The following is a 16,020-nucleotide window of genomic DNA, read 5'->3' on the forward strand; positions in this document are numbered from 1 at the left end:
TGACCCACCGCCAAACCGGTCATGCTGGAGGATGTTGCAGGCAACAGAACGTTCTCCACGGCGTCTCCAGACTGTCACGTCTGTCACATGTGCTCAGTGTGAACCTGCTTTCATCTGTGAAGAGCACAGGGCGCCAGTGGCGAATTTGCCAATCTTGGTGTTCTCTGGCAAATGCCAAACGTCCTGCACGGTGTTGGGCTGTAAGCACAACCCCCACCTGTGGACGTCGGGCCCTCATACCACCCTCATGGAGTCTGTTTCTGACCGTTTGAGCAGACACATGCACATTTGTGGCCTGCTGGAGGTCATTTTGCAGGGCTCTGGCAATGCTCCTCCTGCTTCTCCTTGCACAAAGGCGGAGGTCGCGTTCCTGCTGCTGGGTTGTTGCCCATCCTATGGCCTCCTCCACGTCTCCTGATGTACTGGCCTGTCTCCTGGTAGCGCCTCCATGCTCTGGACACTACGCTGACAGACACAGCAAACCTTCTTGCCACAGCTCGCATTGATGTGCCATCCTGGATGAGCTGCACTACCTGAGCCGCTTGTGTGGGTTGTAGACTCCGTCTCATGCTACCACTAGAGTGAAAGCACCGCCAGCATTCAAAAGTGACCAAAACATCAGCCAGGAAGCATAGGAACTGAGAAGTGGTCTGTGGTCTCCACCTGCAGAACCACTCCTTTATTGGGGGTGTCTTGCTAATTGCCTATAATTTCCACCTGTTGTCTATTCCATTTGCACAACAGCATGTGAAATTTATTGTCAATCAGTGTTGCTTCCTAAGTGGACAGTTTGATTTCACAGAAGTGTGATTGACTTGGAGTTACATTGTGTTGTTTAAGTGTTCCCTTTATTTTTTTGAGCAGTGTATATTATTTTTACATTTTTATTTAACTAGGCAAGTCAGTTAAGAACAAATTCTTCTTTACAATGACGGCCAAACCCAGACGACGCTGGGCCACTTGTGTGCCGCTCTATGGGACTCCCAATCCCGGCTGGATGTGATACAGCCTGGATTCGAACCAGGGACTGTAGCGACGCCTCTTGCACTGAGATGCAGTGCCTTAGACCGCTGCGCCACTCGGGGAAGGCATAAGCTACGGATAACGATGGCATATTAATTGATGGCAAATTTGAATGCACAGACATACTGTGACGAGATCCTGAGGCCCACTGTCGTGCCACTCATCCGCCGCCATCACCTCATGTTTCTGCATGATAATGCACAGCCACATGTCGCAAGGATCTTTAGACAATTCCTGGAAGCTGAAAATGTCCCAGTTCTTCCATGGTCTGCATACTCTCATGCCACCCATTGAGCATTTCTGTTCCAGTTCCCGCCAATATCCATCTACTTCGCACAGACACTGAAGTGTGGGACAAGATTCCACAGGCCACAATCAACAGCCTGATCAACTCTATGTGAAGGAGATGTCACGCTGCATCAGGCATGGTGGTCACATCAGATACTGACTGGTTTTCTGATCCACGCCTCTACTTTGTTTTTCTTCAGTATTCCCAGTCATTTAAAATCCATAGATTAGGGCCTAATGAATATATTTCAATGGGCTGATTTCCATATTTGAACTCAGTAACGTTTTTGAAATTGTTGCGTGGTGTGTATATTTTGTTCAGTGTACAAGTTCCCCCTCCTTTTCAACCCATCTCTCCACATCTAGGCCTCTGCTTCTAATCTTATCCCCTTTAGTCCTAAAATCCCTTACCTTTCTTCTCTCTAAACATCTCCCCTCTCCCCTTGTTAGCCAGCTGATTTAATCAGTGCTGTGCCTTTTTCCAGTTGCCTAGGCCAATAGTGACAGCGGGGGTAAGTGGTGTGTGTGTGTGTGTGGGGTGGGGCTAGCGGACCCCCTGAGGTAGTGAGCTCCAAGCACACAAAGGCGCAGTAATCCAGCCTGTTAAAGGGGGCTGTGATACGGACCATTAAAGGCACCTCTCCCCACCACCCTCCTTCCCATCACAGCACATCTTTATCCCCCTGTCCCCTCGCTCAGCCTCTTCTCCCTCTCTCTACCCTCTTATTTTGCTGATGAACCCTCTAAGGTACAGAGGAGGAGGGGGAGAGGGGGGGAAAGAAAGAGCAAGGGAGAGCAAGGGAGAGAACGAAACAAGAGAGGACGGGAAGACGAGGCGTCATAGCCATGGCTTTAGGACAGAGTTTATCAGCTGAAGCACAGCATGTGGCCAGGCAGGTGACTACATCAGTGTGCCAACAGTGCGCACACACACCCAACTCTACATACACGTCTCCCCAAACACACACCTAACCCTGCAGACACACACCTAACCCTGCAGACACACACCTAACCCTGCAGACACACACCTAACCCTGCAGACACACACCTAACCCTGCAGACACACACCTAACCCTGCAGACACACACCTAACCCTGCAGACACACACCTAACCCTGCAGACACACACCTAACCCTGCAGACACACACCGCCCTGTCTCCACGCACAACTATGCACACATGGACCCATCTGTAAACACACTGCCAACTCAATGCGGCTGCGTTCCCTGCATGTTTCAGACCATTAAAGGCAGCTAACAAGGCCACTGACAGGCTGTCTGTGATCCTAAGAATATAAGATTGAACCTGAGAACAGGACCCAGTTATGATCAACATCTCTATCCTGGAACACACACCCTACCAACTCTTCAAAACACACACACACACACAGCTCCTAGAGCCCAGCCCTTTGAATGTCTGAAATGGAGACCAAGTCACAGCTTATGACGGGGTACAGAAATAGTCACAGCATGGGGTGCGAATGCTTTGAACTGGAGCGCTGATGACTTACATTTAGGTTAGTGTTACATTAGCATATAAAAATGTCTCACCCTGCAGAGCAGGTGGTTATTAGTGTATAAATGTTAGCGTTACTTAACACCAGCCCTTAATCAGTGATGATCCCTTACTGGTAAAGAACATTTCACACTAAACGTGTGATAAGCATTCACCCCACAAAACTTTTAGAATGTTTATAAAAGGGAAAGAGCGAATACATTATGGTCATGTGCTGATATTATGAGATCACTGGACAATGTTGTGATAGCTATATTAAGTGTGATTGACCATCTGGTTTTGCCAGTCTATCGGGTCTTTGTGCATTGCAAGGCCTTTTCGTAGCGTTTAATATGGAGGACTGTGTGCCAGTGTTGATCGCAGCATCAGGAGCAATGCTGAACACTACTCTTCATTGGTGTTAAGAGCTGTGTTGGTGTCAGGAAGGCTGCAGAGGGCTGTGTAGGCTGGTAGAAAACACACAGGTGAGCCTGCCGCTGTAGCCCTGGGATTTAAGTGCAGCAAGTGAGAGTGGCAGAGCGAGATGGGGAGAAAGAGAGGCAGAAAGTCAGAGAAGCGGGGGGGGGGGTAACTGGATGCGCCACAGGATCTATCACCACCAGCAATGTTATTAAGCTTTCAAAATCAGCCTTTAAAGAGAGGAACTTTCCCATTTTAATTTTTATGTAATCTTATCTCGTCCGTGTTAAGGATGAAATATAAATGATTCACGCTTCAAGAGAAAATCTACAGAGTTGAAATGAACAGAAAGCAAGAGGGAAGGAGAGGAGTGTAGTGGGTGATTTGCAACTGTTGCAACACGAATTCCAATCTCCAGAAAGGAGTGAAATGCCCGGGAGACACTGCCAAGTCACACGGATTGGGAGCGCAAGGACACACAGAGTTGCGTAACATGTGGCACATCTAAAGTATCACAAGGCTGACACCTCAGAGGGGTCCAGGGTCTGTGTCATGACTAATGTGAATGTGATGGAGGAATCAAATTATGCAGCGCCCTCACTCGCTACTCCCTACAGACTCAAACAGACACACGAGGCTAGCATCCATAGCAGATAAGCACTTCAAGTTAAAGGCCATCGTCAGACCTTCAACATGATGGACTGAAGGGGTGGGATGATGATGTGATGGAAAGCGGGCCATGACCAACAGGTGTTGTGAGGGACATAATGAACAGGTGTCACTAGATACCGACTCAGTGCCAGAGTGCAAATTAAAGGCTATGATGGAAAGATGTGATGGAGACCGGGGCAGGTGGTTGGTCTGGTGATGTGACCTGGACATGATCAACAGGTGTTAAGAAGTTAATCTGGTATGGACGCTAGGCTCATGGTGAGGGGACTTGGGTGTGTCAGGGGCATGGTATGGGGTATAAAAGACGGTTGACACCTTTGGCAAACTTCATCTACAGACAATCTCCTCTCTAAAAATAGAAGAGAAAAAAAGAGAAGTACAGAGCAGTAAAACACTTAGTCTCCTGTGTCTCAGACATAAGTGAAACCGGTTTCTCTCTCTAGCTTGGAAGTTAAATTCTTCCTTTAACTCGAGTACAATATTCACTCCAGTAGTGCTTGGTGAGATTATACTCAACAGCGCAGTGCTTTGGCGGCTGCCTTGCAATGTAGGAGTTTGCTGCTGATTAAGAAAGCGCTGAGAATAGAGCGAGAGGGAGTGACTGACTGCTGGAGTTGTTCTCAGTTCCAGCTGTAACAGACTCACAAGTGGATGAGGTCAGCAATTAGGCCTAGCCCTGTCTACAGCAGGATTTATTTTTATTTTTGGGGGTGTTAATGTTGGACATACGACTGTAAAAACACCAAATCAGCTCCAAGTGATTCAGATCTGTTTGGGCTTCTTGCGGTCAATTAGCAGTCTACAAATTATTTGTAATTATTTTCCAGCCCCCTAACCACCGCTCAAGAAAAAAATCGTCCCGCAGCTGAATCTAGTTGATGATCCCTGGACTATAGCTATCTTTTATCTGGGAAAACTTTGGACAGTCTATTCTCCTCTCATGCTTTTCTCTTCCTCTACTCTCCCTCTTTTTTCTCATCTCCTTCCTTTTCTAATTTTTCTACATCTTCATTTCCTCCCTATTTTTTCCTCTCCCTCTCCTTTCATCTCTGGTCTTGTGTCAAAAGCAAAACCAAACAAGCCTCAGGCAGTTAGGCCCAATCTGACAACTCAAACATAAATGAATGCATGTCCAAAAAAAATGCACTTTCACACAAAAACGCTTTTGACAATGCGGATAAAAGTGTGCATGTGGGGGGCGGCGACATTTGCAGTGTGTGTGTTAGTCACTTACAGAGAGTGGTTTTGGACGTGTGTGTGTGTGTGTGTGTGTGTGTGTGTGTGTGTGTATCTCGGCGCACACGTTTGTTTTCATGATATGGTGCCGTAACTGGTTGCCGATGTGGATGGAAGCTTTTTCAAAACGACAGGTCTCCAAACGGAAAGCTATTATCACATGCAAATGGTCGCTCTGTCAAGGACATCAGCGGGAATGAGTACAAATGAAAAGGAAGCATCCCAAAAGTTATTTATTTCTATTGACAATCAAAACGCATCGCACCGGCCATTAAGCAGTTTTCTTCCCCTAGCAGGCATTCAGAATAGCCGCCTCCCTCCCTCTCCGGATGGAACCATGCTGTTATTAGTGTTGGAAATGGGCAGACACGACAAACTGAAAATGGGGCCATTTCTGTGGACGGATGGCTCTGAAATGGGAAATCTTGACATGCTGTAATAGTCAGGAAACAGGGGAGAGAGAACTCTTCAGTGTAACAGCCAATGAATGCACACTGGGCATTTGCAGCTGCGTAAAACAAATCTAAGGAAAATTGCCAGGCCAAGTCTTGTAGCCCAGCCCGCGTGTTCTTTGGCAAGGTGGATAGAAATTGAATTGATTCACTGATAGATGATGATTCTACTGCAATCCAGGGCACTTACAGTGCCCTCAGAAAGTATTCACACCCTTGACTTTTTCCCAGGGTTCGAATTACAGGGAAGCTCAGCTCCCCTGAATGAGACATTAGCTCCCATAATTGCAACCAAAGATCTAAATATAGATAAGTGTTAAACAATGTTTTACAGTGGTCAGTGTACTTGGCCATTTGTTTGCCATGTGCCCTTGATAAAATGGCCTTTATTCTAATGCATTAGATTTATCCGTTGATTTATCATGGTTTGCGTTTATCAGTCAGCTGTTTAGAGCGGTCATTGCTTTGTTTTTCAGTCAGGTGTTCTCTGTGTCGTACGTTGCCAGAAGTAGTAGACCAATTATTTATAATTTTCTACCAATATGTGTTGTTTCCTGGATCAGCAGATGATGGTTGCCAATATCACTAGATAACTAGCCTACAGCGATACACCAATGCGCATTAAAAAATGTAAATGACAGAAGCATTTGATTTTGCAAAGGCCTACAATATTTTGGATTTGTGCGCCCATGAGAACTGTTTTCACGGAGAAACATAATGAACTGTTACGTAGGCATAGTCACACTTACAGTGCATTTCTCCAAGGTCCAGGAATTGTACAGGGTTTAAGTTCAATGTTCTAATTCAATTGTTAAATGCTTAATAATTACAAATAACACGATCATAAATGTAATTAATATAAGGAAAGAAAGGTAGTGTTTTATGTCACACGATCTGTGAAGTCTCCAAACATTGAACTCATGAATTATGGACAACTCGAACTATGGTGTAAACATGTTTCGATTAAACTTGTTTTATATTGAATGTAGGCTACCTGTTCTGCAGGTATTCATGTGTGTAAAATTGTCTCTGCCGAGATAGTAGGGCTACCAGCAGTGGTGTAGTGGAGGGTAAACGCAACTAAATGCAGTTTACCCACATTTTCAGAAAAATGCATTTGAAGTATAGGGAACGTTACTTTTTTCCACCGTGACCTACATCCAGAGTTTACCCACTTATTTTTTTTAACACTACATCACTGGCTACCAGTAGGCCTATTTGAAATTCATGGTAATAAGCCTACACATTGTTGCCTAGTCTAGTAAATTGACTGTGTGTGTTAAGGTAACCACCCTGTTTTTCCCGGGACAGTTTCAGCCCCATTTTAGGTGTCCCGACTTTTCAGGCAATAAAAAAAAAGGTCAATTTTGCAGCAAGACTTATCAATTAAATGGAGGCCTAATCAATGGCAATGGCCAAACGTCATTAGGCACACTTTTTGTTGTTTTGTAATGTCTATTCATCAAATGGCGCGAGTGTACATGCATTGCAGTTTGGATTATTTTGGAGTGGACGAACATGCACACAGGTAGCCTACTTTTTTGAAGTGATTTGTTTGACAATCAGATGAAAGCATCATGTGCCACATTAAAAGGTAATACATTTTAACTATTAAATTAGGTCTTTATTATTAGGCCCATAAAAAAGATCTGCTCAGTGATATCGCCAATGTGGACTTTAAAACAGTTTAATGGCTGCTCTAGGAGAAAACTGATCAACAACATAGTTACGCCACAATGCTAACCTAATTGACAGAGTATCAAAGGAAGCCTCATAAAAACATCATGTTTGCATCAAGGCACTGAAGTAATACTGAAAAAAAATGTGTCAAAGCAATTCACTTTTCGTCATGAATACAAAGTGTTATGTTTAGGGCAAATCCAACAACACATTACGGAGTAGCACTCTGCATATTTTCATGTTATTGGTATGCTTGTAATCGTTAAGGACTGGGGAGTTTCTCAGGATAAAAAATTAAAATACTAGAGCAAAACCTGGTTCAATGTGCTTTCCACAAGACACTGGGAGATGAATTCACCTTTCAGCAGGAAAATAACTTAAAACAAGGCCAAATTTACATTGGAGTTGCTTACCGAGAAGACAGGGAATGTTCCTGAGTGGCCGAGTTACAGTTTTGACTTAATCTATGGCAAGACCTGAAAATGGTTGTCTAGCAATGATCAACCACCAATTTGACAGAGCTTGAATACTTTTTTCAAGAATAACTCAAATGTTGCACAATCCAGGTGTGGAAAGCTCTTAGAGACTTACCCAGAAAGACTCACAGCTGTAATCACTACCAAAGGTGATTCTAACATTTATTGACTAAGGGGGTTGAATACTTACCTAATCAAGAGTGTATTTTTTACTTTAGCTCAGCATCAACATGCCTGATTCAACTAACCACCCAGAAGCAGGCTATTAAGTAGAATCAGGTGTGTTGGTGCAGGGCTGCAACAAAAGTCTACACACTATGTAGCTTTCCAGGAGCAGGGTTGAAGAACTCTGCTGGAGCCAAACCATTTCCAGAACCTCAGTGTGAGGACTGAACAAACTAGCAGAATTTTTGCTAATTCCAAATAGGTTTCCAGGTGCCCTGCAATCTAAGTTAAATGTCAGAAGTAATGAGACTACTCCAATCAATGAATTTAAGAGAAGATGAGAGGAGTAGCGGAACTTGCCACACCACTCCTCTCCTAATATCAGGCAGCGAACCAGCCCTACCGACCACTGTGGAGATATCAGCCTTAAACGCACTCTCACCCCGCTCACCGGAAATTCAATTTGTTCTGTCTTTCATCCTGGTGGATGAAAAAGCAATTATTCACAGTGCAGTCTTTTCACAATCTGTTTCTTAAAGATATCTTTTCTTTCTACCGCCTAACAAATAAGACTCCAGATTAGTGCAGTGCGCGTTCACAGGGAGGGAGCGTTCCCACGGTTCGTGGCATCAGCCACCCACGACTCGTGGCTCTACGTCTTTAACGGGAGCGTCGGTCCACCGTGACCAGACCTGTCAATCACTTTGAGAGACGCCACCGTCAGGCGAGAGGAGAGGCGGGAACCACACATCCCTCAATCTCTGCCGCCACCCTGCGGCGATGCTAACAACAGGGAGATAATGATTTGATAGCAGGGAGGGAGAGCGTGACACAGAAACACTTCCTCTACACCCATGTTGCATCTTCCTGTTCTTAACAGGGCCGTTTGGGTGGTTGGTTGGTAGAGAGAAGAGTCCCTGGGAAAAGAGAAAGCACAGCTCCAATTTATACCCGGGGTATTAGGTGGAACCTAAGTGTGACCGTGCAAAGTGCCTGGGAATCGTTTCATACATTTATCCTGTCAATCTGTTCAGAGACCAACTTGACGGAGCGTAGTGTGGAGAGCAAAGAGCGCAGAGCTAGCGCCTCATGTTTGAGTCATGTCCTGGCTGCATTCTTAAAATGGCTGTATGGAAGGAACAACACCTGTTGATTGACTGAAGACGTGGAGATGACCTGTTGCCTGCTACTTAAATTGGAACCTTCCTCTCGGATGATAGGGATGTAGAGTGTCTCTTGTTGCGCGCGCACACCCACACAGTGAGGGCAGACTGGGGTCTCCAACAGAGCACGAGGAGACGATATTAGGCTGGGGAATCAGGAGCATCCATCTGAAAGGGTAGAGTGACACCAGCAAACCCAGAGAAGGCATGAAGAGCCTGGGGAAGATTAGGGGCCAGTCCCCCCTATCCACTCTTTCTCCTTCCTTTAATGTCATAGTCTACACCACCCCATCATGCTCCTTTACTCTGCCCAAACCTTACTTCCCGCAGCTGCTCAACAGCATTGACTAGGGCCCATTAAAATGACTGGTGATTTTCTCCCATCTTATAGACAGAATTAGTCTCTAATGTTGAGTGCTCTGGGCTTGGGAGCGACAGAACGAAGGGATGAAAGGAGAAAGGGATGGATTAAAGCGGTGTGCAGGGAAGCATTGGAGATGAGCGTGTAGTGTGGCTGGGATTAGGAAGGGGACATTGCCAGTTATAATGCAGCTAGGAAATGACTGGAGGGATGGCACTGCTTAAAATGGTCTCATTGAAGATAACATGAATGGATGAATTCACAAGACAGTAAGCTGTGGAAGGGCATTGTGCTTAAAATACAACACACAACCACTATTACCCAACTCATTACTTTCATACTCGGGGATATGTTCAGCATTACTTAGAGGTAAACACACACACACACACACACACACACACACACACACACACACACACACACACACACACACACACACACACACCATCCCTTACCGTGAGTCGCTGTTGATCGACCACTAGTGTAGGTGGTGGAGTGATCTGTGGAGGCTCCTCTGTCCCTTCAGTTGATGCCTTTGACTGCTCTGATTGTCTCATTCTGCACTTCCTCCCCTTGGACCAGCCTGGAACAGGAAGAGAGAACAGGTAAACGATACAGCCCACCTACAATCTCACCTTTGACCTATATGTTAATCACCATCATTTATCCAGTTATTAGAACCTAATGAACCATAGCATATCCATACGCCAAGGCTTGTTTGGATGAAAGCAAAGGCCTGACAATCAAAGATGAGAATAGCTGCCCCTCTACATTCATAGCCTGTGATCTGTTGGCTTATAGTTTACTGCTACCAGCATTCGTGGTAATACACTGTCTGTAGGATCCAAAAAAGCCACAATAGAGGAAGCAGAAATCTCCCCCGGCCACCTCTACTACCCCAGGCCACCCAAATCACCAAGTAGCTCCAGACTTTCAGCTGGCCCCTGATAATCCACAGCCCTGAGTCGTTAATCACACACACAGGCCTATTGGCTTGTCCCAGAAACCACACACACGTACTGTAAAGTTGTATTGTTTGTGTACGTACGCATGCAGGCACAAACTCATGTGCACACACACACACGCTGTCAAACTCACAGGCCTATCGGCTTGTCCCAGACACTACACGCCACTAAATGAACAGCCAAGGGTTAAAGACCAAAGAAAAAATGATGCGAGAAAAAAGCCAACCTTGTGAAATTCTTTGCAGTAAAAACTGTTTTTGAGAATAAATCTTAAGAGTGGTCTTGGATAGTCTACAAAGGTACAGGACCTCAGACTTTTGAGGGTTTCATTGAAATATGCTGTCTGAGTAGACTAAAGGATAGTATTTCATATTTCACATGCCATATGTCTTGGATAATTCACGCCCTGTCGTTTTACAAGCAAACCCAGTGTAAATCAAATATCTTGGATGACAATCAACAAAATTATTATATTTCAGTTCTTTTACAGTAAATGAAAAAGTAATGCGAGGTTAGGCTGACTGTTAAAATCTGTGTGACGTGTTTCTGTCTGGTGCTCTCGGAGAAAGATCAGAACTTGCCATCTGTACTCAGAGTAACTCAAATTAACCCATTGACATGATGCATTATTTAAAAGTCTGACTTAGACATGCATATATCAAGTCAGGATTCTTCCCCAAGACAGCAATGAGTGTGGTGGTGCACTAGGAATAGGTCAAAGTTAACCACAGATAACCCCTCAGTACCTTCTCTGTCCTGCTCCTCCTTGCCCGTCTCCGTGTCTCCTGTCCTCCCGTCCTCCTCCTGAGTTCCTCTGCTCACTGCAGACGCCGACACGTCTTCCTCTTCCCCTGATGCTTCACCTTCGACCGCTGTAGGCCCCTCTGTCTCAGAGCACTTGAGGGCCTGGGAATCCAGGCTGTCCATGGACTCATTCCCGTTCACACACTCCCGAGGGACATGGGGTGCTGTGGCCGGCGTGGGGGCTGACGACTGCTGCTCAGTCCTGGACTGGACTTCGTCGTCTTTAGGCTGGAACTTCTCAACATCCATGGGCTGGAAACCTTCCTCCTTAGGCTTGGCTTGGGGGTTCTCGCTTTTGGCTTGGGAACCCTCATCTTTAGATTGGAGCGCTTCATCTTTAGATGACGACCCTTCATCTTTAGACTGGATCGCCTGGGCTTGAGGCTCCTTGTTTTTACAATAAGACACACTTTTAGACTGGGGGTCTTTGTCTGTGGATGTAGATTTGGCTTTGTCGTCTGTAGCTGGTGTCTCGTCCTCCTTGGGCCCTATCCCTGTGTTGCTCTCCCCTTGGGTGTCTGTTATCTGGCCCCTAGGGGCCTCATTGGAGCTCTCTTCCTCCGTGGAGATGCCATATGTGTGAGGGTGTGTGTGGTGTCCGTTGGGCTGAGGGTCCATGGTGTCACAGGAAGACTCTTCGTCCTGAGTCAGACAGGAGTCGCTGGGTACCTCCGTTTCCAGCTTAAGCTCCGCACCTTCATCCTCCTCTTCCTCCGTTCCCTTCTTGTAGTTCTTCTTCTTCCTAATGATGCCCCGCCCCCAAGATGGCCGCCGACGTGCTTTCCTTTTTATGTGATCTGGAAGCAGAGAGGAGAAGAAAAAAAAAAACATTTGGTAAGTTCAGTCACATGGAACACAGACCTTATGTTAGTACAACCACACCAGGCTCTACTACACGGGTTCTGCTCGCACACACCAGTCTCAATTACACGAGAGAGCTACAAGGGGTGCAGGCTTTTGTTCCAGACCTGGTCTAACACACTTGATTCAATTAGTAGTCTAAATAGAAGACCATGATAAGTTGATGTGAAGACACACACACAGAATCCTTACAAATGGGCCTTCATTAAGTGGTAATTCACTGGAGTGACATGAACGTGGACCAACTAACAACAAGCAATTGAGTTGCCCTGTTAATGCTCCCTGCCAGGTCTTAAATGCTAGGGCGGCATCAGATGTCCACTCCATTGCAGTGGTTTGTGTGTGTGGCCTGTGTTCCACACGGCACAGGAAGGCAAGGTTAGTGTGCCCCACAGAGGGAGGCTGTCTGGGAGTAATTGCTAGGTGGATGAGGCAGGCTACTGAACAGACAGACAGAGAGCGAGACAGACAGAGAGACAGAGAGCGAGACAGACAGAGAGCTCAAACCTCTAATTGAAAACAATTGAAAGCAGCCCCAGATGTGCCCCATATCTCAGCGCCAAACTGGATTTGCCCACTATTCCCTCTCATGGGGGGATTTCCTATTACTATCCAGTTAAAAGGTCTGGCATAATGGAGTTGCCACCCCTCCCTCACTATGGTGCAGAGGTCCTGGTGGAAATTACAGTATTTCTGGTGTGAGATGTTGACAGTATTTCACTCTGTGGTTGTAATCAGAGAGCACTGCCAGAGAAAGAGAGCAGCAAAGAGAGAGGAAGAGATGAGATGAAACAAAGGGAAAAGGAAAGGCGAGCAGGGCTATTGCTGCAGGGACATGACTGATGGTAGGATAGGGGGGGAAGAGAGCAGAAGTATGCCATCTGAGAAAGTGCAGTAAAAGTGTCACAGGGCGCTAGCAAGAGTGCCTGACGCAGTGAAACTTCAGCAGGGTCAGATTCCACACGCTGTCTGTTTCAAACCGCAGCCACAGGGTGCGTGCCAGGCCAACAGTGTGTGTGCGCATGGCGATGAGGGTGCGTGTGAGTGTAATGTATCAGCCTCCCTGCCCAGACAAGCGTTTGAACCTGGCCATGAGTGGACTAGGCCTGGGCCTGTCAGTTCAGTCAAAGCCTCCCACATAAACCCATGGTGAGTCTGGTATCAAAGGCATCACAAGGCCTTTATAGAGGGAGATCCTCCAACAGTCACATGAGACACATGCTAGCTTCCTCATGATTCTGTCTATCCTAATGTTCAGAAGACATTAATCTTCTCAGTTTCTGAACTGTGCCCCATCACTTAACCCTTCACACTCGTACACTGGTTGAAAATGACAGATTAGGGAACTAATAACAGCCTGAAATGGAACACAGTGGCTGTACAGTAACATGCTATAAATTACGTCAGTGCTCAGGCCTGTACGGGTTTGGAATGACAGCAATTCTGAACTTGAGCACTGCACGTGACAAGTCGCCGCTCCCATTTTTTTATTTGACCTTTATTTAACTAGTTAAGTCAGTTAAGAACAAATTCTTATTTTCAATGACGGCCTAGGAACAGTGGGTTAACTGCCTTGTTCAGGGTCAGAACGACAGATTTTTACCATGTCAGCGCGGGGATTTGATCTTGCAACCTTTTGGTTACTAGTCCAACGCTCTAACCACTAGGCTACCTGCTGCACCAATTGGGCAACTTTTGCTAATTTTTGGTTGTCTGAGCGAGGGAAATGCTGAAAATTGAGTACGGTACATTCAGAAAGTATTCAGACCCCTTAACTTTCTCCATATTTTGTTACATTACAGCCTAAATTGTATTTTTTACTTATCAATCCACACACAATACCACATAATGACAAAGCAAAAATCAGGTTTAAAAGTTTTGGGAAATGTATTAAAAATAAACGGAAATATCACCTTTACATAAGTATTCAGACCCTTTACTCAGTACTTTGTTGAAGCACCTTTGGCAGTGATTACAGCCTGGAGTCTTCTTGGAAATGATGCTACAAGCTTGGCACACCTGTATTTGAGGAGTTTCTCCCATTCTTCTCTGCAGATCCTCTCAAGCTCCGTCAAGTTGGATGGGGAGCATTGCTGCAAAGCTATTTTATGGTCTCTCCAGAGATGTTCAAGTTGGGTTCAAGTCCGGGCTCTGGCTGGGCCACTCCTGCGTTGTCTTGACTGTGTGCTTAGGGTCGTTGTCCCGTTGGAAGGTGTATCTTTGCCCCAGTGAGGTCCTGAGTACTATGGAGCAGGGTTTCCTCAAGGATCTATGTACTTTGCTTCGTTCATCTTTGCCTCAATCCTGACTGCCGTCACCATGCTTCACTGTAGGGATGGTGCCAGGTTTCCTCCAGAAGTGACGCTTGGCTTTCTTCCAAAGAGTTCCATCTTGGTTTCATCAGAATAGAAAATCTTGTTTCTCATGATCGGAGAGTCCTTTAGGTGCCTTTTGGCAAACTCCAAGCAGGCTGTCATGTGCCTTTTACTGAGGAGTGGCTTCCGTCTGGCCACTCTACCATTAAGGCTGATTGCAGCAGTCTACCAGAGATGGTTGTCCTTCTGGAAGGTTCTCCCATCTCAACAGAGGAACTCTGGAGCTCTGTCAGAGTGACAATTGGGTTCTTGGTCACCTTCCTGACCAAAGGCCTTCTCCCCTGACTCTCTAGGAAGAGTATTGGTGGTTCTAAACTTGTTCCATTTAAGAAAGATGGAGGACACTGGGTTCTTGGGGACCTTCAATGCTGCAGACATTTGTTGGTAGCCTTCCCCAGATCTGTGCCATGACACAATCCTGTCTCGGAGCACTACGGACAATTCCTTTGACCTCATGGCTTGGTTTTTGCTCTGACATGCACTGTCAATTGTGGGACCTTAGACAGGTGTGTGTCTTTCCAAATCATGTCCAATATAATTTACCACAGGTGGACTACAATCAAGTTGTAGAAACATCAAGGTTGCTCATTGGAAACAGGACGCACCTGAGCTCAATTCCGAGTCTCATAACAAAAGGGTCTGAATATGTAAATAATGTTTTTTATTTTTAGTAAGTTTGCAAAAAAAATCTAAAAACCTGTTTACACTTTGTCATTATGTATCATTGTGTAGAGATTGATGAGGATTAAAAAATACATTTTAGAATAAGGCCTTAACTTAACAAAATGGGGAAAAAGTGAAGAGGTCTGAATACTTTGGTCTGATGTGTATGAGGAAGTGAATCCAGATACAGCACTGGAAGTATTTGTAAAAACTATTCATGACAATTGTTGACAAGTATGCACCTTTAAATTAACTGAGAACTTTTATCACCCCTGGGTTGATGAATAAAACAATTGTATGGTTGGTGGAAAAGTAGTGAGGCTGCTCAGCTGACATACTGTAAATTGAGAAATTGTAACTAAACTTAAAAAGAATACATTATACTACCAAACCAAGATAAATGACATAAAACACAATGGAAAAAGACTTGAGTACCTTAAATTATATCATGGACAGTAAACCCAATTCATCTATCATTCATTGAAGTTGTCCCTTACAACAAAACCTTTTGATATTGCCAATGACAATTGCATTAGTCAAGTGGAAAAACTCAGAAGTGAACCATCATATTTTTTTAAATAAAACATCTAATAATGTAAGAGAAGGATTACTGTTTTGAATTTGGTAAAGTTGATGTGAGAGAGGTGGGAAAACTATTGCTATCCATCAATAATGATAAGCCACCAGGCTGTAGGTCGACCGAGATGATAAGCCACCAGGCTTCCCATCAAGACAACCTTGATGGGAATCTATTGAGAATGGTACAAGACTGTATTGCCACTAGCCTATTTGCTATATCTTTAACCAAAGCCTAAATGAGTGGGTGTGTAACTGCAGGTGTGGAAGGAAGCTAAAGTAATTCCACTGCCTAAAAATAGTAAAGCACCCTTTGTTGGCTCTAATAGCCGCCTAAATCAGTTTGG

At 45.2% G+C, this 16,020-nt stretch overlaps 1 protein-coding gene across 1 annotated transcript in view; it reads right to left on the reverse strand.

Moving 5' to 3' along the window:
• Positions 1-16,020, reverse strand: part of LOC106571770 (ATPase family AAA domain-containing protein 2B) — a 147,236-nt gene that overhangs the window by 23,353 nt on the left and 107,863 nt on the right. Inside the window, exons 25-26 of the mRNA XM_045696076.1 lie at positions 11,141-11,995; positions 9,885-10,012 (exon numbers count right to left, since the gene is read on the reverse strand). Coding sequence (XP_045552032.1) covers positions 9,885-10,012; positions 11,141-11,995 — 983 coding nt within the window. The remainder of the gene's footprint in view (positions 1-9,884; positions 10,013-11,140; positions 11,996-16,020) is intronic.

This window comes from Salmo salar, chromosome ssa15 (assembly GCF_905237065.1).
Source record: "Salmo salar chromosome ssa15, Ssal_v3.1, whole genome shotgun sequence".
Classification (NCBI taxonomy): Eukaryota; Metazoa; Chordata; class Actinopteri; order Salmoniformes; family Salmonidae; genus Salmo; species Salmo salar.